This window comes from Cetorhinus maximus, unplaced genomic scaffold (genome assembly GCF_964194155.1).
Source record: "Cetorhinus maximus unplaced genomic scaffold, sCetMax3.hap1.1 HAP1_SCAFFOLD_1337, whole genome shotgun sequence".
In the NCBI taxonomy this organism is placed as follows: Eukaryota; Metazoa; Chordata; class Chondrichthyes; order Lamniformes; family Cetorhinidae; genus Cetorhinus; species Cetorhinus maximus.
Window position 1 is genome coordinate 675 of NW_027597278.1, and position 27,838 is coordinate 28,512.

Below are 27,838 nucleotides of genomic sequence, written 5' to 3' on the forward strand. Positions count from 1 at the left end.
AAAGAGTTGACGTTTCGAGTCCTCATGACCCTTCGGCAGAACTGAGTAATATTAGGAAAGGGGTGAAATATAAGCTGGTTTAAGGTGGGGGGCGGGGGGGGTGAGAAGTTGAGGGTGGGGTGGTTGTAGGGATAAGCAAGCAGTGATAGGAGCAGATAATCAAAACATGTCACAGACAAAAGGATCAAAGAGGTGTTGAAGGTGGTGATATTATCTAAGAAATGTGCTAATTAAGAATGGATGGCAGGACACTCAAGGTACAGCTCTAGTGGGGGTGGGGCAGAAAGACTGACAAGGTATTAGTTGTAGATTTAAAAATAATGGAAATAGGTGGGAAAAGAAAAATCTATATAAATCATTGAGAAAAAAAAGGGGGAGGGGGGAGAAACGGGGTGGGGATGGGGGGGCGGGGGAGTTTAAGATCTAAAATTGTTGAACTCAATATTCATTCCGGAAGGCTGTAAAGTGCCTAGTCGGAAGGTGAGGTGCTGTTCCTCCAGTTTGCGTTGGGCTTCACTGGAACAATGCAGCAGGCCAAGGACGGACATGTGGGCATGAGAGCAGGGTGGAGTGTTAAAATGGCAAGCGACAGGGAGGTTTGGGTCTTTCTTGCGGACAGACCGCAGGTGTTCTGCAAAGCGGTCGCCCAGTTTGCGTTTGGTCTCTCCAATGTAGAGGAGACCGCATTGGGAGCAACGAATGCAGTAGACTAAGTTAGGGGAAATGCAAGTGAAATTCTGCTTCACTTGAAAGGAGTGTTTGGGCCCTTGGACGGTGAGGAGAGATGAAGTGAAGGGGCAGGTGCTGCATCTTCTGCGTGGGCATGGGGAGGTGCCAAAGGTGGGGGTTGAGGAGTAGGGGGTGATGGAGGAGTGGACCAGGGTGTCCCGGAGGGAACGATCCCTACGGAATGCCGCCAGGGGGGTGAAGGGAAGATGTGTTTGGTGGTGGCATCATGCTGGAGTTGGTGGAAATGGCGGAGGATGATCCTTTGAATGTGGATGCTGGTGGGGTGATAAGTGAGGACAAGGGGGACCCTATCATGTTTCTGGGAAGGAGGAGAAGGCGTGAGGGAGGATGCGCGGGAGATGGGCGGGACACGGTTGAGGGCCCTGTCAACGACCGTGGGTGGAAAACCTCGGTTAAGGAAGAAGGAGGACATGTCACAGGAGCTGTTTTTGAAGGTAGCGTCATCAGAACAGATGCGACGGAGGCGAAGGAACTGAGAGAATGGGATGGAGTCCTTACAGGAAGCGGGGTGTGAGGAGCTGTAGTGGAGGTAGCTGTGGGAGTCGGTAGGCTTGTAATGGATATTGGTGGACAGTCTATCATCAGATATTGAGACAGAGAGGTCAAGGAAGGGAAGAGAAGTGTCAGAGATGGACCATGTGAAAATGATGGAGGGGTGGAGATTGGAAGCAAAATTAATAAATTTTTCCAGGTCCCGACGAGAGCATGAAGCAACACCGAAGTAATCATCGATGTACCGGAGAAAGAGTTGTGGGAGGGGGCCGGAGTAGGACTGGAACAAGGAATGTTCCACATACCCCATAAAGAGACAGGCATAGCTGGGGCCCATGCGGGTACCCATAGCCACACCTTTTATTTGGAGGAAGTGAGAGGAGTTAAAGGAGAAATTGTTCAGTGTGAGAACAAGTTCAGCCAGACGGAGGAGAGTAGTGGTGGATGGGGATTGTTTGGGCCTCTGTTCAAGGAAGAAGCTAAGGGCCCTCAGACCATCCTGGTGGGGGATGGAGGTGTAGAGGGATTGGACATCCATGGTGAAGAGGAAGCGGTTGGGGCCGGGGAACTGGAAATTGTTGATGTGACGTAAGGTGTCAGAGGAATCACGGATGTAGGTGGGAAGGGCCTGGACAAGGGGAGAGAGAAGGGAGTCAAGATAACGAGAAATGAGTTCCGTGGGGCAGGAACAGGCTGACACGATCGGTCTGCCAGGACAGTTCTGTTTGTGGATTTTGGGTAGGAGGTAGAAGCGGGCCGTCCGAGGTTGGGCGACTATCAAGTTGGAAGCTGTGGGAGGAAGATCTCCAGAGGAGATGAGGTCAGTGACAGTCCTGGAAACAATGGCTTGATGTTCTGTGGTGGGGTCATGGTCCAGGGAGAGGTAGGAGGAAATGTCTGTGAGTTGACGCTCAGCCTCCGCGAGGTAGAGGTCAGTGCGCCAGACAACAACAGCACCACCCTTGTTAGCGGGTTTGATGACAATGTTGGGGTTGGACCTGAGAGAACTTCTTTTCCCACCTATTTCCATTATTTTTAAATCTAAAACTAAAACTTTGTTAGTCTTTCCACCCCACCCCCACTAGAGCTGTACCTTGAGTGTCCTGTCTTCCATTCTTAATTAGCACTTTTCTTAGACAAATATCACCACCTTCAACACCTCTTTGATCCTTTTGTCTGTGACATCTTTTGATTATCTGCTCCTATCACTGCTTGCTTATCCCCACAACCACCCCACCCTCAACTTCTCTCCCCCCCCGCCCCCCACCTTAGACCAGCTTACATTTCTCCTTTCTCCTAACTATACTCAGTTCTGCCGAAGGGTCATGAGGACTCGAAACGTTAACTGATTTCTTCTCCACCGATGCTGCCAGACCTGCTGAGTTTTTCCAGGTAATTCTGTTTTTGTTTTTAATTCACACTCAGGTTCATTCCCCACACACCCGGGATTAATCCCAACACAACCAGAGTTAATCCCCACAGACCCAGGTTCCAGGTTCAATCTCCAGTGACTTAGGCTCAATCCCCACAGACCCAAAGTCAATCCCCACAGACCCAGACCAATCCCCACAGACCCAGACCAATCCCCACAGACCCAGATCAATCCCCACAGACCCAAAGTCAATCCCCACAGACCCAAAGTCAATTCCCACAGATCCAGGTCAATCCCCACAGACCCAGATCAATCCCCACAGACCCAAAGTCAATCCCCACAGACCCAAAGTCAATTCCCACAGATCCAGGTCAATCCCCACAGACCCAGATCAATATCCACAGACCCTGATCAATCCCCACAGACCCAGGTCAATCCCCACAGACCCAACGTCAATCCCCACAGACCCTGATCAATCCCCACAGACCCAAATCAATCCTAACAGACCCTGATCAATCCCCACAGACCCAGATCAATCCCCAGAGACCCAGATCAATCTCCACAGACCCAACGTCAATCCCCACAGACCCAGATCAATCCCCACAGACACAGATCAATCCACACAGACCCAGATCAATCCCCACAGACCCAAAGTCAATCCCCACAGACCCAGATCAATCCCCACGGACCCAAATTCAATCCCCACAGACCCATATCATTCCCCACAGACCCTGATCATTCCCCACAGACTCAAAGTCAATCCCCACAGACCCAGAACAATCCCCACAGACCCAGATCAATCCCCACAGACCCAGACTCAATCCCCACAGAACCAGGATTAATCCCCATAAAAACCAGGATCAATCCCCACAGACTCAAACCCAATCCCCACAGAACCAGGATCAATCCCCACAGACTCAAACTCAATCCCCACAAAACCAGGATCAATCCCCACAGACTCAAACCCAATCCCCACAGAACCAGGATCAATCCCCACAGACTCAAACTCAATCCCCACAAAACCAGGATCAATCCCCACAGACCCAGACTCATCCCCACAGAACCAGGATCAATCCCCACAGACTCAAACCCAATCCCCACAGAAGCAGGATCAATCCCCACAGAGCAGGTCTAATTGGTGCTGCTCACTGGTGAAGGTTGGTCCAGTTCCAATGGATCCAGGTGATGAGCTGCGTCATGGGGTCAAGTGTTGCATGTCCTTGGGGAGGTGCTGTACAGAGCGAGGGATTTACAGCTATCCTATTACCTGGATGAGTTGGAAGTTGTCAGTAATCCTGGCGATTGCTTCAAGCTGCTGTTTCTCCTGGTTCAGCTCTGTGCACTTGTGTTCCATTTGGTTCATGAACCTGTTGGCCTGGCTAATGCCATTTCTCTGATCTGTGCTGATCATATCAATCACTTCCCTCTGGGCCTGCTCTACATTTTCTATCAGCTCTGCAAAGTTCTGCAAAATGTCAGACTTCAGCCTTCCATGAAACTCCTGGTGAACACAGGGTTAAAGGTCACTTATATTTTGCTAGTCTTAGGGTTAAAGGTCCCTTTAATGAGACAACAAAAACAACAACAACTTAACATTGTGGAAAAGCCACCAAAATGCACAGGGGGGTCATCAGACAGAACCCAACACCAAGACACGTAAGAGAGATTTGGACAAATGAGCAAAAGCTTGGTCAAAGGAGTAGATTTTAAAGAATGTCTTCAAGAAGGAGAAAGAGGGGGAGGTGATGAGGGAGGGGGGGCCCCCAGAGTTTAGGACCCCAGTAGCTGAAGGCATGGCATTGATAGCGGAGCGATGGAGATCTGGATGTGCAAGAGGCCTGAGTGAGAGAGTGCAGTGATGGTGGAGGGTTGTAGGGTTGGAGGGTGAGGTTACAGGGCTGGGTAGGGGTAAGGCTACAGGGATTGGGAAATAAGCATTGAGAATTTGAACGTCAGTGCATTGCTGGGCCGGGAGCCATTGCAGGTCAGAGAGGACAGGAATGTGAGGGGAGGACATCCAGTGTGAGTTAGAACAGGGACAGCAGAGGTAGACTGGTAGCTAGGATTAAGTTAAAAGCAAAACACTGCGGATGCTGGAAATCCAAAACAAAACTAAAAATACCTGGAAAAACTCAGCAGGTCTGGCAGCATCTGCGGAGAGGGACACAGTTAACGTTTCGAGTCCGAATGACCCTTCAACAGAACTAAGTAAAAATAGGAAAGGGTGAAATATAAGCTGGTTTAAGTGGGGGTGGGACAGGTAGAGCTGGATAGAGGGCCAGTGATAGGTGGAGATAACCAAAAGATGTCACAGACAAAAGGACAAAGAGGTGTTGAAGGTGGTGATATTATCTAAGGAATGTGCTAATTAAGGGTAGAAAGCAGGACGAGCAAGGTACAGATAGCCCTAGTGGGGGTGGGGTGGGGGGAAGGGATCGAAATGGGCTAAAAGGTAGAGATAAAATAATGGATGGAAATACATTTAAAAATAATGGAAATTGGTGGGAAAAGAAAAATCTATATGTTACTGATCTACAAACACTTGCTGCTCCACTCCCTCCCCTCCCCCACCGCCCTGCCAGCACTGAATGTGGGGAGGATATTCAACTGTAGTGGCGGCACAGTTGGCTCCAGTCCCATCTCCCCTTGAGATGGGCGATTGGAGGGTGATCAGGAGAGGGAACTCTGTCCCGTCCTATCCCGCTCCTGCTCCTGGTTCACTCGCCATCCCAAACTGTCCAGGCTGAGGTTAGCTGCAGTCACACAGAGGAGTGACAGTGTCCCCAAACATTTGCACCAAATGGGCTGAGGCAGTGCCCCTCATGAGGACTGAGAACCATCCCCCCGCCCCCCTCCCCCACCTCGCTCTCGCTTCTGTCGGTGGGGTGGGGGGGGGTGGAGTGTGACGGGAGCGGAGTTGGAGTTCTGGGTTTTCACTGGGAGAGTTGTGGGGTTCTCTCCAGCCTGTGTCTCCATCACTCTGGGTAAATCTGAAACTGTTTCTCTTTCGAATGGGACCCCAGTCACTTGGTTTAGGAATTGCAAACTGGCTAATGTGACACAGACCCCTCTGCTCTGAGCTGGCAGGCATCCAGAATCTCTCAACGCAAAGGACACCAGCGCATCGCTCAAAGGTTTGCTCTGGTGCCTCTTGCCTGGCGTTGACAGTGCCAGGCTGTAGCAGAGGGTATATTTTCTCACTCCGTTTGCTGGGGGTGGGGGTCTGGTGGGAATGACCCACGATGACACAGATCCTGAGGGCATGCCCCTCTCCCCACCAATGGGTGTCCAGTTGTGAGGCGGGTTCGTTGACCAGGCTCTGGAGCTATCAGCCGGTTAACCGAGCTAACCTGAGCCTACCCCCACCCCCGAGAGCCCCCAGGCGGGTGGGGCAACAGCGAGAGAAGGTCAGCACAGGCCGATACCGGGAACCTCAGAGCCTGAGATTCATGGGGCTCTGGAAAGTTATGAAGGGAAGGATCAATTCCTGAACAGGCAGCTTGGGGTGGGCTGTCAGCCTCATGTGGAATGTTGGGTGTTGGGTGAGAGGCCAAGGGCAACTGACCCCCAACCCTCCCGCCAGCAATCACATGCCCAAACTCTATTAGGGGTGAGATGTGATTGGCCCAGGCAGTTTGCGGGGAATCCAGAGACCCTAATAGATCCCGGATGAACTGCAGGTCCTGAGGCTGTTCAGGAGAAAGGGTGTGGAGAGGAGAACCTGTCACATTTACAAACACGTCAGCCTGTGTGGACTGTGTTCAACATACTCTTCCCTCTGGCCCGTCAGCGCCTCACACAGGCCGAGCAGAGTGACTGCAGGCTGCTCGCAGTCAGGAGCAGACACAAGAGGAATGGCCAAACCCCCCACTCAGCTCAATGCCACTCACCACCCCCCTCACCCACCCACCCACCCACTCACCACCCACCCACCCACTAACCACCCACCCACTAACCACCCACCCACCCACCCACTAACCACCCACTCACCACCCACCCACCCACTAACCACCCACCCACTAACCACCCACCCACCCACCCACCCACTAACCACCCACTCACCCACCCACCCACCCACTCACGCACCCACCACACATCCACACCCCCCTCACCCACCCACCCACCCACCACTCACCCACCCACCACACATCCACACCCCCCTCACCCACTCACCCACTAACCACCCACCCACCCACCCACCCCCTCACCCACCCACCCACCCACTCACCACCCACCCACCCACCCACCCACCCACTCACCCACCCACTCACCCACCCACCCACTCACCCACCCACCACTCACGCACCCACCACACATCCACACCCCCCTCACCCACCCACCCACCCACCACTCACCCACCCACCACTCACCCACCCACCACACATCCACACCCCCCTCACCCACCCACCCACTAACCACCCACCCACTCACCCACCCACTCACTCACCCACCCACCACTCACCCACCCACCACACATCCACACCCCCCTCACCCACCCACCCACCCACCACTCACCCACCCACCACTCACCCACCCACCACTCACCCACCCACCACACATCCACACCCCCCTCACCCACCCACCCACTAACCACCCACCCACTCACCCACCCACTCACCCACCCACCACTCACCCACCCACCACACATCCACACCCCCCTCACCCACCCACCCACCCACCACTCACCCACCCACCACTCACCCACCCACCACTCACCCACCCACCACACATCCACACCCCCCTCACCCACCCACCCACTAACCACCCACCCACTCACCCACCCACTCACCCACCCACCACTCACCCACCCACCACACATCCACACCCCCCTCACCCACTCACCCACCCACCCACTCACCCACCCACCCACCCACTCACCCACCCACCACACATCCACACCCCGCATCACCCACCCACCACACCTGTTCCCCACCCCTCCCCGTACCTACATCAAACAGTTCCACACTGTGCCTCAGCTTCCCCATCTCTCCCAGGGTGACTTGTCGATCTCTCTCTAACTCGACCTGTCTTTCCTCAATGTGGTTCTGTGATGAAACAGAAGAGATTTTAGGTTCTGTGTAGAGGCCAAAGCTGAGCAGGAGGATAAAACAGCAGATAGTTACTCCCTATGAACCCCCTCAATCCACTGTCACTCACTCTGAACCTCCTCAATCCACTGTCACTCCCTCTGAACCTCCTCAATCCACTGTCACTCCCTCTGAAGCTCCTCAATCCACTGTCACTCCCTCTGTTCTCTCTCTGTCCTCCCTCACTCCCTCTGTTCTCTCTCTGTCCTCCCTCACTCCCTCTGTTCTCTCTCTGTCCTCCCTCACTCCCTCTGTTCTCTCTCTGTCCTCCCTCACTCCCTCTGTTCTCTCTCTGTCCTCCCTCACTCCCTCTGTTCTCTCTCTGTCCTCCCTCACTCCCTCTGTTCTCTTTCTGTCCTCCCTCACTCCCTCTGTTCTCTCTCTGTCCTCCCTCACTCCCTCTGTTCTCTCTCTATCCTCCCTCAAACCCTCTGTTCCCTCTCTGTCCTCCCTCACTCCCTCTGTTCTCTCTCTGCCCTCCCTCACTCCCTCTGTTCTCTCTCTGCCCTCCCTCACTCCCTCTGTTCTCTCTCTGCCCTCCCTCACTCCCTCTGAACTCTATCCTGGTCTTTTGGCTGTACCTTGATCTCTGTGACCTCCTCCTCCACGGTAACTGTTTCATGGTCGCGATGGCCTTTAATGGCACAGACGCTGCACAGACAGGATTGGTTAGTCCGACAATAAAACTCGAGGGGCCGGCCATGCTCAGCACAGCGCCTCTTCCCAAAATCCCGGACCTGGTCGTCTAGCTGGTGACGCCGGAACACAGTGTCCTCGTAGTGAGAGCGGAGGTGGAGGTCACAGAATGAAGCCATGCAGACCACGCACGACTTGGTGGCCCGGAGTTTGCTGTCGGTGCAGAAATCACAGGGAACCTCACCGGGAGCTGCCACGTTCTCCGGAGAGCCCTCGTCACCCGCCTTCTGCATCCTCTCCACAATCTTGCACAGGACAAAGTTCTTGGCAAGGGCAGGGCGTGGGCTGAAGTCCTGTCGGCACTCTGGGCATTTACAGGTGTCGGAGTCTGTGTCCTCGTCCCAGCAGCTGCTGATACAGTCCATGCAGAAATTGTGTCCGCACGGAATGGTGACCGGATTCTTAAAGATTTCCAGGCACACCGGGCAGGATAAGCTCTCCTCGCAGAGAACAGCACTATGGGCACTCATCGCAGTCTGGAAAAGATCAAACCTCCCAATAAAACCTGCCTTTCTCTAGCGCCTCTCACAGCCACAGCACATCTCCAATCACTTTAAATGCCGATAAGAGTACTTTTGAAGTGTGGTCACTGTCGTGATGAGGGAAACAGCAGCCAATTGATACACAGCAAGATCCCACAAGCAGCAATGAGAAAATGACCAGCTGCTCTGATTTAGTGATGTCGGGAAGATATCCACTAGAGCACCAGGGAGGATGCCCCTGATCATCTTATTCCAGCCACAGGAGCATTCACGGGCGCCTGAGATAGCAGATCAGTTTAGCATCAGATCTGAAAGACAGCACCTCTGACAGTGCAGCACCCTCTCAACACCACACAGGTTGACTTTGTGCTCAGGACCTGGAGTGGGACTTGAACCCAGCACCTTCATGAATCCGAGGTAACAGGGGGTAACCCACAGAGCCACCGCTGAGTCTGCTCCATGCTGCCTGTGCGGGGACTACCTGCTTCCAGTCCCAGCCTTGTAGCAGTTTAAGGCATCTTGCTCTGTTCGTCACAGCATCTCACTACATGCCAAAATAATCCTCAAAGCAATTCATTATGGGAAAGGCCCAGGGCAGGAGTTTGAGTTCAGTGGGTGCTTGCGATTGGTGGTCCCAGGAACAGCTGGGAAGCCGACTTGCCCACTGCGATCAGCTCCTGACCGTGATTTCACGCTGACGAGGCAATTAACGGCCAATCAGCATGGGAGGCAGGCTTAAATACCCAGCGCTGCCAGGGTGCGGGCAGGAGTGAGCGTGGGCGCAGGGGGAGCGCTGAACGAAAGCTCCCTGAGGGCAGAGAGAGCTGCCTCGGGGAACTGGAGAATTTAAATACAATGAATAAAGGTTTCAAAATGCAGAAAAAGATGTCCCCGCATCACAATCAGTCACCGAAACATAGAGATGGTGAAATTCCCGTCCAAACATCTTTAACTGGATGAGTTTTCATCAAAAAGACAAAGTCCGTCTGGCAGATTCTCTCGACAGTAATGCTGGACAAACCACGGAAAATCTGAGTCAACTGGATCTTTAATGGGTTTAATCGCCCTCATAACTGGATCTTTAATGGGTTTAATCGCCCTCATAACTGGATCTTTAATGGGTTTAATCGCCCTCATAACTGGATCTTTAATGGGTTTAATCGCCCTCATAACTGGATCTTTAATGGGTTTAATCGCCCTCATAACTGGATCTTTAATGGGTTTAATCGCCCTCATAACTGGATCTTTAATGGGTTTAATCGCCCTCATAACTGTCGGCGGGAATGCTTCCGACATTCGAGCGCGCCCGCTAACTGAAATATTGCACGAGCGGGGAATGAGGTCAGGATGCTCGCCCGACATCACCACCCGCTGGTTTACAGTGGGGCGGGTCAGGCGTGTGCCCACACGGCAACCTCAAAATTCAGCCCCAAGAGTTCAGGTGATGAGAAATAGTAATTCAGGGTTATTGTCATTACAGGAATAGAGAGAGGGTTGAAAATGAAGAATCCCACAATCAAACACTCCCAGGACAGGTACAGCACGGGGCTAGGTACAGAGTAAAGCTCCCTCTACACTGTCCCATCAAACACTCCCAGGACAGGTACAGCACGGGGTTAGATACAGAGTAAAGCTCCCTCTACACCGTCCCCATCAAACACTCCCAGGACAGGTACAGCACGGGGTTAGATACAGAGTAAAGCTCCCTCTACACTGTCCCCATCAAACACCCCCAGGACAGGTACAGCACGGGGTTAGATACAGAGTAAAGCTCCCTCTACACCGTCCCCATCAAACACTCCCAGGGCAGGTACAGCACAGGGTTAGATACAGAGTAAAGCTCCCTCTACACTGTCCCCATCAAACACTCCCAGGACAGGTACAGCACGGGGTTAGATACAGAGTAAAGCTCCCTCTACACTGACCCCATCAAACACTCCCAGGACAGGTACAGCACGGGTTTAGATACAGAGTAAAGCTCCCTCTACACTGTCCCCATCAAACACTCCCAGGACAGGTACAGCACGGGGTTAGATACAGAGTAAAGCTCCCTCAGTGGGTGCTCACCTATAACACCCCGATCCTATTTCCGTGCCCCAGCTTCCCGTTCCCTCCCCTTACTCACCATGGATTGCTGACCCCAGCCACAGATTGTCCAGTTCAGCCTGACTGGAAATAGAGGGAGGAAATGATTGAGGAGCGAATGAGTCTGAGGACAAGCCGAGTGTGGGGGAAGTTATTGTGACCTCAGCTGTGATGTCGATCCCTCAGTGATGTCACCCCTGTGTGTGTGTGTGTAATTGGGGAAAGTATTGACGACGTTACCATGACAATCTCACCTCGTTGATTTTTTGATTTGACTGGCAGCCTGGCAGTAAACCTGGGCACAGCAAGATCCCATAAACACTAGTGTGACACTGGCCATGACACAGGCGAGAACTCCATTCCTCACCTTCCGGCACTGCTGTGAATTCTTCAACAAAGTCATGAGAAATCAGACAGTGCAGCACTCCCTCAGTACTGACCCTCTGACAGTGCAGCACTCCCTCAGTACTGACCCTCTGACAGTGCATCACTCCCTCAGTACTGACCCTCTGACAGTGCAGCACTCCCTCAGTACTGACCCTCTGACAGTGCAGCTCTCCCTCAGTACTGACCCTCTGACAGTGCAGCGCTCCCTCAGTACTGACCCTCTAACAGTGCAGTGCTCCCTCAGTACTGACCCTCTGACAGTGCAGCACTCCCTCAGTACTGACCCTCTGACAGTGCAGCACTCCCTCAGTACTGACCCTCTGACAGTGCAGCACTCCCTCAGTACTGACCCTCTGACAGTGCAGCGCTCCCTCAGTACTGACCCTCCGACAGTGCACCACTCCCTCAGTACTGACCCTCCAACAGTGCAGCACTCCCTCAGTACTGACACTCTGACAGTGCAGCGCTCCCTCAGTACTGACCCTCTGACAGTGCAGCACTCCCTCAGTACTGACACTCTGACAGTGCAGCGCTCCCTCAGTACTGACCCTCTGATAGTGCAGCACTCCCTCAGTACTGACCCTCTGACAGTGCAGCACTCCCTCAGTACTGACCCTCTGACAGTGCAGCGCTCCCTCAGTACTGACCCTCTGACAGTGCAGCGCTCCCTCAGTACTGACCCTCTGACAGTGCAGCACTCCCTCAGTACTGACCCTCTGACAGTGTAGTGCTCCCTCAGTACTGACCCTCTGACAGTGTAGTGCTCCCTCAGTACTGACCCTCTGACAGTGTAGTGCTCCCTCAGTACTGACCCTCCGACAGTGCAGCACTCTCTCAGTACTGACCCTCCGACAGTGCAGCACTCCCTCAGTACTGACCCTCTGACAGTGCAGCACCCCCTCAGTACTGACCCTCTGACAGTGTAGTGCTCCCTCAGTACTGACCCTCTGACAGTGCAGCACTCCCTCAGTACTGACCCTCTGACAGTGCGGCACTCTCTCAGTACTGACCCTCCGACAGTGCAGCACTCCCTCAGTACTGACCCTCCGACAGTGCAGCACTCCCTCAGTACTGACCCTCCGACAGTGCAGCACTCCCTCAGTACTGACCCTCCGACAGTGCAGCACTCCCTCAGTACTGACCCTCCGACAGTGCAGCACTCCGTCAGTAATGCAGTGTGATTGTGCTAATTACTGCACCATGGCCCACTCTGACAGTAATACGACATTCTATGAAAGATGACGATGGATCTTAAAGTGCGCAGGTTTGTGCAGGGAAACTGCCTGAATGTGATGGCCTCATCCAGTCAGTGACAATGGGCAGAAAGTCCTGAACTGTCCCCCTCTCACCGCCCACATCCTCCTGCCTTTGTCTGATGTTTAACCATTTGAGCTCTCCCCGTTCTAATCTGCTTGGGTCACACTCCCACCCTCTCTCTATTTCCCATTTTACACAACACCCACATCCTGAAATGATGGAAGCTGATTCAATTTTAACTTTCAATAGAGAAAAAGAAATAAAGTTGAGATTGTGGCATTTGCAGGACTGCAGGGAAGGTGTGTGGAGTGGAACTAATTGGATCGCTCGTTCAAAGAGCAGGTACAGGGCCAAAGGATCAAATGACCACCTTCTGTCCTCAATCAGTCACTAAATTGCCTTAATCTGTATCTACCTCCTATCCCCTCAAAGCAAAAGCTGTTCCAGTCTCCTGCAGCCCTTCACAGCCAGGACCGTGACATGCAGAGCTGCTGTTCTCTGTGTCTGCATCATCATCATGAGATCAGGCCTGTCACTTTGACCCAGTCACGTGGAGAATGTGCTGTGACATCTGTGATAGCAATAGAGAAACGCCCAGATTATCACCCTCTTTGACATCAACCAATATTGGCATCATTCCTTCTTGTACCCTGGAACCTGGACTGCCCAGTCCACCCTGTCAATCTGAGTGATGGCCATTCACTCTCAGGGAGACTTTTCGAGGCTGATTTTAACTATCTCTAAATCCCATCACTGACATGGAGTTAAAATCGGCCCTTTGACTCCACACAGCACTGTAACAACACTGTGGGTGTACCCACACCACGGGGACTGCAGCGGCTCAAGAAGGCAGCTCACCACCACCTTCTCAAGGGGCAACTAGGGATGGGCAATAAATGCTGGCCCAGCCAGTGAACCCCACATCCTGTGAAAGGATAAAATAAAGAGCTAAAACTGGAACGGATGTAGAACAAGCTCTTAATCCAAGCTGTCAATTCCCCGCTGGGCAAGTTAGACTATTATCATCTCTTTCTACCTGCTCTCCTTCTTTCATACATCTCTCTGTCCTCTATTTCTCTCTGCTTCTCCTAAAGTTCGCTTCTTCTTCCCATCTCTCTTCTTAATCCATCCCTTTCTTCTTCATTCATGCCTCTCTCCTCACTTACTCTTCATCTCTAATAGCCCAAGCCTCAACCTTCACCAATAAAGCTCTGCCCTGGTGCTTTATCATATCCCTTCTGCAAGTCTAAATATCTCCCATCCACTGATACACTGCAACTTAACACTCAGTAATTCCCTCAAAGGTTCCATTACTGGAATCAAGTGGGGAGGGAGATTGAGTCTGAGGAGTCTCTCAGTACTGCTTTCACTCCACTGAGGTAACATCGCTCCTCCATCACCTCACAGCTCTGATATTCCAGACAAGAAGGTTAATCAGCTCATACAAACTATCCCTGAGCTCGCAGTGTAAACAGCAGCAGCAATTGGCCAGGCAAGGGCAGTAAAGTGGAAAAGGAGAGGTTAGCCTGTGGAATGCAAACTGGAGGAAATGCGAACCTTTTATACTGTTTATATTTTGTGCTATGAATTCTTTTTATGTGTATTTTGTATTTTGTATGAACTCCTGGTAGATGAAGGGTTAATTCTGAATATACAATGAAGACAAAAGGCCTGTGTGACTTGAGTCACATTGCAGTCACACTGTGATGCGAACTGATCATGTGAATGGCAAAAAGGAACTGGGGACAGGCGTCCAAACTACGTTACCAGCTGTGGTCAAAGGATATGCTGTGAAATGTCTCGACCAATGGACTTTGCAGCTGTAACTAACTGAGTGTGTAAGTGTTATTACGTCCAGCAATTGATTATACAGGAACTAGGTCGTGATGGGCTGCTTAGCTGGTGAGGATGTCCCTGTGTTTGGGGGTGTGACCATTGTCAAATGAAATAACACGATCAAAGTGTGATGGTGTTTCAGAACACAGCATGAACTGGCAGTGTAGAGGATAAAAGAGGACAGTGAAAAGGGGGCTCAGTACTGTGATTTGAACATAGGTGAGCACTGTGATTGAAGAAGACATAGGGAGAGATAGAGGAAGAGACATCACAAGCCCTTCACAGCCACTGGAGTCAACAGGAAGTAAGAACCATCTGAACTAGGATATTTACTATTATTCACACATTCTGCTTTCTGACCTTAAAGACACTATCAGCACCTTCTTTAGCCCTTACCCACCACCATTAACACCCCCTTTGTCCTTTAGCCCTTACCCACCACCATTAACACCCACTTTGTCCTTTTGTCCATGACATCTTTGTCAATCTCTCCTTTGCCCCCAACTATCACTGACCTTCTATCCGGCTTCACCTGCTCCATCCCCTTGAACAATATAAATTTCATCACATTTTTACTTCTCTTTAGCTCTGAAGAGTCACACGGACTCGAAATGTTAACTCTGTTTTTCTCTCCACAGAAGCTGTTAGACCTGCTGAGTTTTTCCAGCATTTTCTGTTTTTGTTTCAGATTTCCAGCAACTGAAGTATTTTGCTTTTATCTTGGGATATCGACAGCCTTTTTTGTAAAGTATAACTTTTGTTGCTCAATAACTTGTCCTGACACCAACACATCAAGTGTTCCCTCATCTAAAAATTATCATCTGGTCTCGAAATCTCTTACAAAATATTCTGCTGTAGAGTGTCACTCCTGTCACTCTGTGTGTCACTCCTGTCAGACTGTGTGTCACTCCTGTCAGACTGTGTGTCACTCCTGTCACATTGTGTGTCACTCCTGTCAGACTGTGTGTCACTCCTGTCAGACTGTGTGTCACTCCTGTCACATTGTGTGTCACTCCTGTCACATTGTGTGTCACTCCTGTCACTGTGTGTGTCACTCCTGTCACTCTGTATGTCACTCCTGTCACTCTGTGTGTCACTCCTGTCACACTGTGTGTCACTCCTGTCAGACTGTGTGTCACTCCTGTCAGACTGTGTGTCACTCCTGTCAGACTGTATGTCACTCCTGTCACACTGTGTGCCACTCCTGTCACACTGTGTGCCACTCCTGTCACACTGTATGTCACTCCTGTCAGACTGTGTGTCACTCCTGTCACACTGTGTGTCACTCCTGTCACACTGTGTGTCACTCCTGTCAGACTGTGTGTCACTCCTGTCACACTGTGTGTCACTCTTGTCAGACTGTGTGTCACTCCTGTCAGACTGTGTGTCACTCTTGTCACACTGTGTGTCACTCCTGTCAGACTGTGTGTCACTTCTGTCAGACTGTGTGTCACTCCTGTCAGACTGTGTGTCACTCCTGTCAGACTGTATGTCACTCCTGTCACACTGTGTGTCACTCCTGTCAGACTGTGTGTCACTCCTGTCACACTGTGTGTCACTCTTGTCACACTGTGTGTCACTCCTGTCAGACTGTGTGTCACTCTTGTCACACTGTGTGTCACTCCTGTCAGACTGTGTGTCACTTCTGCCAGACTGTGTGTCACTCCTGTCAGACTGTGTGTCACTCCTGTCAGACTGTATGTCACTCCTGTCAGACTGTGTGTCACTCCTGTCACACTGTGTGTCACTCTTGTCACACTGTGTGTCACTCCTGTCAGACTGTGTGTCACTCTTGTCACACTGTGTGTCACTCCTGTCAGACTGTGTGTCACTCTTGTCACACTGTGTGTCACTCCTGTCAGACTGTGTGTCACTTCTGTCAGACTGTATGTCACTCCTGTCACACTGTGTGTCACTCCTGTCACACTGTATGTCACTCCTGTCAGACTGTGTGTCACTCCTGTCAGACTGTGTGTCACTCCTGTCAGACTGTGTCACACTAACTGAAACATTTCATCCACTGGCTCATTTCAGTCAGGTTGATGAGGGGAATCCTACTGAGTTCCTTTACCCGCATGGGCCTTCTCTGGGCTCACTGAGACCTTTAACCCCTGCTTAACCCCTTCACCTTTTGTGCTTTGAGGCAATTGCAAATTGAATAACTTGCGAGGTGGGAAAAGAAAACACACAGAAACAATTGGATAATTTTATTCATTTTATTTAACATTTTCCATGTTTATTCTGGTGCAATTCAGCTAATGTCCCGGTAACCCCTGGAAATGAGAGACCTCACTCACTGGAACATGTTTGTCACAGGCACAGAACGTGAACCGCGGATACAGAAACTGCTCCGACCTCCGCCTTACAGGGGCAGCTGGGATTGAGCCATTTGCCTGGCGCTGGGGTTGGGGTGGGAGGGGGTGCGGGGGATGAGGGGAAATACATGCAAGGCCGGGGGGTGGGGGAACAGGCAATACTCAGGGGATGGGGGTGGGACAGGAGCCCAAATGGCAGCCCCTTTCCCTGATGCGTTTGCTGTCTCCAGTCCCCATCCTCTCTTCCTCTATTTGTTATAAATGCTGTGAAACTTTGGGATTTTCTCCTCCAGTTCACTGAGTTTTCTGTCAAGTCGGCAATCACTCAGCCACTCTGTGTCAAAGCCCCCCTGTTGGATGCAGGTGAAGATATTCTGCAGAAAGCCTTTGACCCCTTTTATCCCATAGAAGGTGTCCTCCGTGCACTGTCGGTGTAACAGCTTCAGTGGCCCCTCGAGCTTGGTGAGGTAACTCAGACTATCACCCACTTTCCTCTGTGCTTCAGATAACACGGCTACCTCGCCCTCCAACGTCAACAGCTCCCTCTCCTTCCCTCGCAGCCTCTCACCTTCCACTCTCTTTTGTTTCAGTTCCTTAATCTTTTCGTAGCACACTTTCAGATTCACTTCCTCTTGGTCCCATTCCTTCTCCAACTCTTGCTTGGTATTGCTCTCCTTTTGAATCAAATCCTCACAGCGTTTGACTTCTTTGGAGGTGCTGAGGACCATTGGGATTCCTGAAGGAGATTGAATGCAGCAAATGAGTGACACGGGCTCAGTGAGTGAATGTCCAGTGTTTCTGCGCTGACAGTTTGTGTTTTTGATCTGAGGCTTGTGCGTGCAATCTTGCGTTTCTGTGCTGAGACCTGGAATTGTGTTCTGTATTTCTGCACTAAGTCTGTTTTTCTGCACTGAGGCCAGTGTTGTGCTGGAGCCCGTGTTTCTGCGCTGGGGCCTGTGTTTCTGTGCTGGAGCCTGTGCTTCTGTGCTGGGGCCTGTGTTTCTGTGCTGCGGCCCGTGTTTCTGTGCTGGGGCCTGTGTTTCTGTGCTGGAGCCTGTGCTTCTGTGCTGGGGCCTGTGTTTCTGTGCTGTGGCCTGTGTTTCTGTGCTGGGGCCTGTGTTTCTGTGCTGGAGCCTGTGCTTCTGTGCTGGGGCCTGTGTTTCTGTTCTGGGGCCTGTGTTTCTGTGCTGAGGCCAGTGTTTCTGAACTGGGGCCTGTGTTTCCGTGCTGGGGCCTGTGTTTCTGTGCTGGGGCCTGTGTTTCTGCACTGGGGCCTGTGTTTCTGTGCTGGGGCCTGTGTTTCTGTGCTGGGGCCTGTGTTTCTGCGCTAGGACCTGTGTTTCTGTGCTGGGGCCTGTGTTTCTGTGCTGGAGCCTGTGCTTCTGTGCTGGGGCCTGTGTTTCTGTGCTGGGGCCTGTGTTTCTGTGCTGGAGCCTGTGCTTCTGTGCTGGGGACTGTGTTTCTGTGCTGGGGCCTGTGTTTCTGTGCTGGGGCCTGCGTTTCCATGCTGGGCCCGTGTTTCTGAACTGGGGTCTGTGTTTCTGTCCTCAGGCTTCTGGTTTCCAGACCCAGCTGACTGCCCGGCACCGAACAGGAAGTTTCAGTGCTGATGGTTCCTGCAGACTCTGTCTCTCTGCCTGTCTCATTGCACAAAGACTCCACATTCTGCTTATCTCACAGTTTCTGTTCTCTGAAGCCGGGTTTTATTTAGAATTATTCAGTTGACATCACCACCTTCACAGTTAAGAAATCTCCCTGAACACATCATTGATTCCCCATAAACTCTAATCGAGCAGCCCCTCCCCTCAGACGCTGACAACAAGATATTGAGACAATCAACCAAGGGGGCAACAGAGTCCATTCGAAAAAACTAACCCCCACCCTCACAAAACATAACCCCCACTGACCGGCCACTCACTCCCTCCCTCAGTAACCGGTCTCTCACTCACTCCCTCAGTAACTGGCCTCACACTCACTCCCTCAGTAACCGGCCTCACACTCACTCCCTCAGTAACCGGCCTCACACTCCCTCCCTCAGTAACCGGTCTCTCACTCACTCCCTCAGTAACCGGCCTCACACTCACTCCCTCAGTAACCGGTCTCTCACTCACTCCCTCAGTAACCGGTCTCTCACTCACTCCCTCAGTAACCGGTCTCTCACTCACTCCCTCAGTAACCGGCCTCACACTCAATCCCTCAGTAACCGGCCTCACACTCACTCCCTCAGTAACCGGCCTCACACTCACTCCCTCAGTAACCGGCCTCACACTCACTCCCTCAGTAACCGGCCTCACACTCACTCCCTCAGTAACCGGTCTCACACTCACTCCCTCAGTAACCGGCCTCACACTCACTCCCTCAGTAACCGGCCTCTCACTACCTCAGTAACCGGACTCTCACTCACTCCCTCAGTAACCGGCCTCACACTCACTCCCTCAGTAACCGGTCTCTCACTCTCTCCCCTTGTAACCGGTCTCACGCTTTTTATTCATTCTTGGGACATGGGCTTCGCTGGCTGGGCCAGCATTTATTGCCCATCCCTAGTTGCCCTTGAGAAGGTGGTGGTGAGCTGCCTTCTTGAACCGCTGCAGTCCATGTGGTGTAGGTACACCCACAGTGCTGTTAGGGAGGGAGTTCCAGGATTTTGACCCAGCGACAGTGAAGGAACGGTGATATATTTCCAAGTCAGGATGGTGAGTGACTTGGAGGGGAAATTCCAGGTGGTGGTGTTCCCATCTATCTGCTGCCCTTGTCCTTCTAGGTGGTAGTGGTCGTGAGTTTGGAAGGTGCTGTCTAAGGAGCCTTGGTGAGTTCCTGCAGTGCATCTTGTAGATGGTACACACTGCTGCTACTGTGCACTGGCAGAGGAGGGAGTGAATGTTTGTGGATGTGGTGCCAATCAAGCGGACGGCTTTGTCCTGGATGGTGTTGAGCTTCTTGAGTGTTGTGGGAGCTGCACTCATCCAGGCAAGTGGGGAGTATTCCATCACACTCCTGACTTGTGCCTTGTAGATGGTGGACAGGCTTTGGGGAGTCAGGAGGTGAGTTACTCGTTGCAGGATTCCCAGCCTCTGACCTGCTCTTGTAGCCACAGTATTTATATGGCTAGTCCAATTCAGTTTCTGGACAATGGTAACCCCCAGGATGTTGCCAGTAGGGGATTCAGTGATGCTAATGAATACCAATGGGAGATGGCTGGATTCTCTCTTGTTGGAGATGGTCATTGCCTGACACTTGTGTGGCATGAATGCTACTTGCCACTTGTCAGCCCCAAGCCTGGATATTGTCCAGGTCTTGCTGCATTTGGACACTCCCAGAATCACAGAAATGTTACGATGTAGAAAGAGGCCATTCGGCCCATTCTCTGCACCAGCTCTCTGAGCATTTTAACCCAGTGCCATTCTCCTGCCTTTTCCCCCTACCCCTGCACATTGTTTCTATTTATATAATCATCCAATGCCCTCTTGAATGCCTCGATTGAACCTGCCTCCACCACACTTCCAGGCAGCGCATCCCAGACCCAAACCACTCACTGTGTGAAAAAGCTGCTCCTCACCTCATATTTGTTTCTTTGCAAAATGTTTTAAAACTGTGCCCCCTGGGTCTCGATCTGTTAATGAGCGGGAACAGTTTCTCCTTGTCTATTCGGTATAGCCCCTCATAATTTTGAAAACTTCTATCAAGTCTCCTCTCAGCCTTCTCCCCTCCAAGGAAAACAATCCCAACTTCTCCAATCTTTCCACATAACTGAAGTGTCTCATCCCTGGAACCATTCTCGTAAACCTCTTCTGCACTCTCTCCAATGTGTTCACATCCTTCCTGTAGTGTGGGACCCAGACCTGTGTACAACCCTCCAGCTGAGGTCTAACCAGTGTCTTACATAAATTCATTATAACCTCCCTGCTCTTGTACTCTATGCCCCTATTAATGAAGTCTAGAATACTGTATGCTTTAGAAACAGCTGTCTCTACCTGTCCTGCCACCTTTAATGACGTATCTACATATACACCCAGGTCTCTCTGCTCCTGCACACCCTATAGAATAATATCCTTTATTTTATACTGTCTCTCCATGTTCTTTGTACCAAAGTGAATCACCTCACACTTCTCCACATTGAACTTCATCTGCCCCCTATCTGCCCACTCCACCAATGTGTCTATGTCCTTTTGAAGTTCTGCACTGTCCTCCTCACAGTTTACAATTCTCCCAAGTTTCACGTCGTCCGCAAACTTTGAAATTGTCCCCTGCACACAAAGATCTAGATCATTAATATATATCAGGAAAAGCAAGGGTCCCAATACTGACCCCTGGGGAACTCCACCACAAACCTTCCTCCAGCCCGAAAAATACCCATTAACCAGTACTCTCTGTTTCCAATCCCTCAGCCAATTTTGGATCCACGTTGCTACTGTCCCTTTTATTCCATGAGCTATAACTTTCCTCACAAGTCTGTTGCGTGGCACTGTATCATACGCCTATTGGAAGCCCATACACACCACATCAACAGCCTTCCCCTCATCAACCATCTCTGTTACCTCTTCAAAAAAACTCCAGCAGGTTAGTTAGACACGATTTTCCTTTAACAGATCCACGCTGACTCTTTCAAATCAATCCACATTTTTCCATGGCTATTAATTCTATCCAAAATAATTGTTTCCAGAAGTTTCCCCACCACCGAAGTTAAACCGACTGGTCTGTAATTGCAGGGCAGATCTTTACAACCTTTTTGAATAAGGGCGTAATGTTTGTAATTCTCCAGTCCTCCGGCACCTCCCCCGAATCCAGGGAACATTGAAAGATTATTGCCAGGGCCTCTGCAATTTCCTCTCTCACTTCCTTCAATATTCTTGGATGCATCTCATCTGGTCCTGGTGCCTTATCAACTTTAAGTGCTGACAGCTTATCCAATACCTCCTCCTTATCAATTTTAAACCCTTCTAGTGACTGAGTTTCCTCCTCTGTCACCATGGCCTGGGCAGCATCTGCCTCATAGGTAAAGACAGATGCAAAGTATTCATTTAACATCTCAGCCATGCCTCTTGCCTCTATGTGTAAATCCCCTTTTTGGTCCCTAATCGGCCCTACTCCTCCTTTTACCAACCTTTTACTCTTGATGTGCTTATAGAATACTTTGGGATTTGCTTTTATGTTAGCTGCCAGTCTTTTTTCATAATCCCTCTTTGCTTCTCACAGAATCACAGTACAGAAGAGGCCCTTCGGCCCATCGAGTCTGCACTGACATGTGAGAAACACCTGACCTACCTACCTAATCCCATTTACCAGCACTTGGCCCATAGCCTTGAATGTTATGACATGCCAAGTGCTCATCCAGGTACTTTTTAAAGGATGTGAGGCAACCCACCTCCACTACCCTCCCAGGCAGCGCATTCCAGACCGTCACCACCCTCTGGGTAAAAAAGTTTTTCCTCACATCCCCCCAAAACCTCCTGCCCCTCACCTTGAACTTATGTCCCCTCGGCACTGACCCTTCAACTAAGGGGAACAGCTGGTCCCTATCCACCCTGTCCATGCCCCTCATAATCTTGTACACCTCGATCAGCTCGCCCCTCAGTCTTCTCTGCTCCAACGAAAACAGCCCAAGTCTATCCAACCTCTCTTCATAACTTAAATGTTTCATCCCAGGCAACATCCTGGTGAATCTCCTCTGCACCCCCTCCAGTGCAATTACATCCTTCCTATAATGTGGCGACCAGAACTGCACACAGTACTCCAGCTGTGGCCTCACCAAGGTTCTATACAACTCCAACATGATCTCCCTACTTTTGTAATCTATGCCTCAATTGATAAAGGCAAGTGTCCCATATGCCTTTTTCACCACCCCACTAACATGCCCCTCCGCCTTCAGAGATCTATGGACACACACGCCAAGGTCCCTTTGTTCCTCAGAACTTCCTAGTGCCATGCCATTCATTGAATACTTCCTTGTCAAATTATTCCTTCCAAAGTGTATCACCTCACACTTTTCAGGATTAAATTCCATCTGCTACTTATCTGCCCATTTGACCATCCCGTCTATATCCTCCTGTAGCCCAAGATACTCAACCTCACTGTTAACCACCTGGCTAATCTTCTCGTATTTGCTTTTTCACATCCCTTCTGAACCCTTTGTATTCAGCTTGGTTCTCAATTGTATTTGCTACCTGACCCCTGTTGTAAGCACTTTTTCATCTTTAACTGAATTTCTATCTCCTTTGTGATCCAGGGAGCTCTGGATTTGTTTGTCCTACCCTTCCCTTTTGAGGGAACATACCTTGACTGTGCCCAAACCATCTCCTCTTTGAAGGTAGCCCATTGTTCAGCTACTGTTTTTCCCACCAACCTTTGGTTATAGTCTGTCCGGCCCAGCTCCGTTCTTGCCCCATTGAAGTCCGCTCTCTGCCAGTTGATTATTCTCTCTCTGGATTGACCAGTATCCTTCTCCACTGTCATCCTAAACCTTATGATACAATGATCATTATCCCCTAAATGTTCCCCCACTGCCACTCGATCCACTTGGCCCACCTCATTTCCAAGAACCAGGTCAAGCAGTGCCCCCTTTCTTGTTGGACTGGACACATACTGCTGTAGGAAATTCTCCTGAACACAATCTAGGAACGCTTGTCCCTCACTGCCCCTTACACTACCATTATCCCAGTCTATATACGGGTAATTAAAGTCCCTCATTATAACTACTCTACGGTGTTTACACCTCTCTGTAATTTCCTTGCAGATTTGTTCCTCTGTATCCTTCCCACTAGCTGGTGGTCTATATATTACACTGAGCAATGTAATTGCTCCCTTCTTATTCCTTAGCTCTATCCAAATCAATTCTGTCCTTGAATCCTCTGACACATCCTCTTTCGCCAGTACTGCAGTACTCTCCTTAATCAAAAACGCCATCCGTCCTTCTGTTTTTCCCTTTCCTATCTTTTCTATACACCTTGTAACCAGGAATATTTAACACCCAGATCTTTCCTTCCTTAAGCCAGGTCTCTGTTATCGCCACAACATCATAATCCCACAAGGCAATCTGTGCCTGTAACTCCCCAATTTTATTAACTATACTCTGCATTCACACACGTGCAGTGTAACCCTGATTTAGGCTTCATTACTTACTCCGACGCCATCTATTAACTTACTATTCTCTATTTTAGCGCTATCTGCCTCTCCCAGCATTCCGTGTACCCTGGTATTACTTTCTTATATTCTCTCCTGGTTCCCACTCCCCTGGTGAGTTAGTTTAAAGCCTCCCTAACAGCACTAGCAACACGCCCCGCAAGGAACTCAGTCCCGGCCCTGTTCAGGTGCAACCCATTTGGCTTGTACAGGTACCATCTGCCCCGAGCCAGTCCCAGTGTCCCAGGAATCTAAAACCCTCCCTCCTGCACCATCTTTCCAGACACACATTCATCTGTCTTATCTTCCTATTTCTGTGGGAGTAATCCGGAGATTACTACTTTAGAGGCCTTGCTTGCTAATTTTCTACCTAGCTCCCTAAATTCCGATTGCAGGACCACATCCCCCTTCCTACCTATGTATTTAGTACCAATGTGGACCACGACCTCTGGCTGTTCACCCTCCCCAACAAGAATGACCTGCAGCTGTTCTGTGACATCCTTGATCCTAGCACCAGGGAGGCAACAAACCATCCTGGAGTCACGTTGACGGCTGCAGAAATGCCTGTCTGCTCCCCTAACTAAAGAATCCCCTATCAGCACTGCCCTTCTGCTCTTCTTCCTCCCCTCCTGTACAGCTGGGCCACCCATGGTGCCACGGGTTTCACTCTTGCTGCACTCTTCCAAGGACCCATCGCCCTCACCGATATCCAGAATGGAAAACTGGTTGGTGAGCGGGACCCCTGGGGACTCCTGCACTACCTTCCTGTTTCTCTTGGACTGCCTCGCGGTCACCCATTCCCTATCTGCCTACTTGCCCCTAAGGTGGTGTGACCACCTCTCTGAACGTGCTATCCATGTAGTTCTCTGCCTCACGGATGCAGCTCAGTGTCTCCAGCCGCTGCTCAATCTCTGAAACACGGAGCTTAAGCTTGTGCAGCCGGTGACACTTCCTGCACGTGGGCTGGTCTGGGTCACGAGAAGGGTCCACAACTCCCCACATGCCACAGGGCAGGTATTCTGCTTGGCTGAGCTGTCTCCCAGGCCTTAAACTTAAACCTTTAAATCACTTTTTTGCTTAAACTTTAGTTACTTTTACTTAGTTTAACCTTAATCTTGTATTATTAACTGTGAACTGGAGATTAGTAGAAAATAGAAATTCTTTGCCCTTATTCACAAATCAGCTCCCTCTCCTGTGCCTATAAATTCTTACCTTCCGTGTGCTTGTTTAGAAGTTTATCTTTCTATATTCGCGCTGTTTTCAATTCCCAGCTGTCTCTCCACTCGGCTGTTTTATCTCCCGAACTCTCGCTCACCTCTCGCTTCTGATGTCTCGCTGTTTTAAACTCTCTCTCTCTCGGAATCTCTCACTCACTCCCTCAGTAATCGGCCTCACACTCACTCCCTCAGTAATCGGCCTCTCACTCACTCCCTCAGTAACCGGTCTCTCACTCACTCCCTCAGTAACCGGCCTCACACTCACTCCCTCAGTAACCGGCCTCTCACTCACTCAGTAACCGGCCTCACACTCACTCCCTCAGTAACCGGCCTCACACTCACTCCCTCAGTAACCGGCCTCACACTCACTCCCTCAGTAACCGGCCTCACACTCACTCCCTTAGTAATCGGTCTCACACTCACTCCCTCAGTAACCGGCCTCACACTCACTCCCTCAGTAACCGGCCTCACACTCACTCCCTCAGTAACCGGTCTCTCACTCACTCCCTCAGTAACCAGACTCACACTCACTCCCTCAGTAACCAGCCTCACACTCACTCCCTCAGTAACCGGCCTCACACTCACTCCCTCAGTAACCGGCCTCACACTCACTCCATCAGTAACCGGCCTCACACTCACTCCCTCAGTAACCGGCCTCACACTCACTCCCTCAGTAACCGGCCTCACACTCACTCCCTCAGTAACCGGCCTCACACTCACTCCATCAGTAACCGGCCTCACACTCACTCCCTCAGTAACCGGCCTCTCACTCACTCCCTCAGTAACCGGTCTCTCACTCACTCCCTCAGTAACCGGCCTCACACTCACTCCCTCAGTAACCGGCCTCACACTCACTCCCTCAGTAACCGGTCTCACACTCACTCCCTCAGTAACCGGCCTCACATTCACTCCCTCAGTAACCGGCCACTCACTCCCTCAGTAACCGGTCTCACACTCACTCCCTCAGTAACCGGTCTCTCACTCACTCCCTCAGTAACCGGTCTCTCACTCACTCCCTCAGTAACCAGCCTCACACTCACTCCCTCAGTAACCGGCCTCACACTCACTCCCTCAGTAACCTGTCTCTCACTCACTCTCCCGGTAACCAGCCTCACACTCACTCTCCTGATAACTGACCGCACACTCAATCCCTCAGAAACTGATCTCACACTCATTCCCCTGGTAACGCCCCCATTGTATCCCCTCCCGCCGTCCATGTTTACTCTGCACTTTCATCGACTCTCCCCACCCACCTGAGTCATGTTGTGTGTCAGGACCTTCATGGGTTGGGACTGAGCGCCTTTGCCAGCTCACTGAGCTCCATCCTGCTCTCTCTGAAGCTGGTGTGTGAGCGACAGCAGCAGAGATTGGAGGCTGAGTCCACCCTCCAAACCGGGGAGGACTGGCATTAAATAGAGGGGACTGGGGAAAAGGACAAGTTGTATTTAAGGTTCCGTGGTCTTACCAATGAAGGGGATGAGAATCAGCCCAAAGCCAACGTTTCGACACGTTTCTCTCTCTGCTTTCAGAGCGTTAGTTCTGTTCAGAGTCTCTGTTGAGTGCAATAGTTTAGCCTGACAATTCTGAAGCTGATCTCTGAGCTTCTCTTTTTTAAGTTCCTGTAATATTAAATCCATTTCCACATCCTGCAGGTTCTTTCTCATGCTGTCTACCTCATCCTGAATTTTCTTCAAAGGTATATCCTCAGTCTCACTGTCCACATCATCTTGGATCTTCTTTCCATCGTTCACAGCCTCCTGAATTTCCATGTAGGCTAATTTCACCTCATCTCTCCATCTCGCCTCCTCCGTGTCACTGAGGTCTTGCCCACAAGCACAAATAGCGATATCAGCGAGAGATACGACTGATGTTATGACGTTTAAATAATGTGGTAAAACCTTGTGCCTGAAATCCTTCTCATGTTCCATTTTTACGCTTGTGGCAATCGTGTGGGACAAAAAGTGAGTAATGAAGAGCGATGATCTTCGTTGTCCGCAGGCGACAACAGCCAAGTCCTGAGAAGCTGTTACCTGGTGAGAGGTGACAGCGACTTCTCTCTCTCGCTCTGTAAACCATCAGCTCGAGCAGTGTGTGAGAGAGCAGGATGTGGTGTAGCTGTTCTTATACGAGGCTGGGAGGAGCCTCTATAGAGCGTGTGCTTGGCGGGGTAGATTATCTATCTACAGGAAGAATTTCTTCATACCTAGAACTGTCAACTTCACCTCCCTCTGACACCCTCACGCCGCTTAAACCAAATCTCATTTCACGAACTTCCATTAGAACTCACTCATTCTCACTTTACCCATTCCTCCCTCCCCGTCTTCCTCAGCTTCATAACCCCATCCCCAGCCTGTGACTCCTGAGGGACAGTTTCTTGACTTTTTCTGGACCCTTTCCTTTGCCAGCGTTTGTCAGTCTGGGCCCTGCACCTTCTCCCAGGTTTCTCAACATGAAAATCAATTAATATTCACCCCAAAAACAAAAGAATCGTTTCTTTTCAAAGTGATGTTTGTGTTATTTTCTCTCAGTGCTGTTCTCAATATTAAGGAAAAGCTGGGTAAGGACTGAAAAGAGTGGGGTTTGCGCAGAGCGATTAACCCTTGCCCATTTCTGTCTGATTGCATTGTGCAGCCAGTGCTAAATATGCTCCAGTGTGTCTGCGTGTCAGAGTGAGGAAGACTAAATCACGAGAGGTCAGCAGGCATTTAGCAAGCTTGGACAGTCTGGCTGCAGGTGATGCTGGGAG

General features: G+C 50.8%; 2 protein-coding genes across 2 annotated transcripts; both read right to left on the reverse strand.

Moving 5' to 3' along the window:
- Window positions 1-3,881: 3,881 nt before the first annotated feature.
- On the reverse strand, window positions 3,882-8,888 carry LOC144676073 (E3 ubiquitin/ISG15 ligase TRIM25-like; the record flags this gene model as incomplete). Its single annotated transcript, XM_078536587.1, has 3 exons — window positions 8,283-8,888; window positions 7,564-7,659; window positions 3,882-4,115 (listed from the first exon to the last, which is right to left on the reverse strand). Coding segments are annotated over exons 1-3 (915 nt in total), but the record flags the coding sequence as incomplete, so codon positions are not given.
- A 7,778-nt stretch (window positions 8,889-16,666) lies between these two features.
- On the reverse strand, window positions 16,667-27,185 carry LOC144676072 (uncharacterized). Its single transcript, XM_078536586.1, has 2 exons — window positions 26,558-27,185; window positions 16,667-17,495 (listed from the first exon to the last, which is right to left on the reverse strand). Exons 1-2 carry the CDS (start codon window positions 27,018-27,020, stop codon window positions 17,008-17,010), a joined length of 951 nt encoding a protein of 316 aa, XP_078392712.1. The 5' UTR covers window positions 27,021-27,185; the 3' UTR covers window positions 16,667-17,007.
- Window positions 27,186-27,838: the final 653 nt, after the last annotated feature.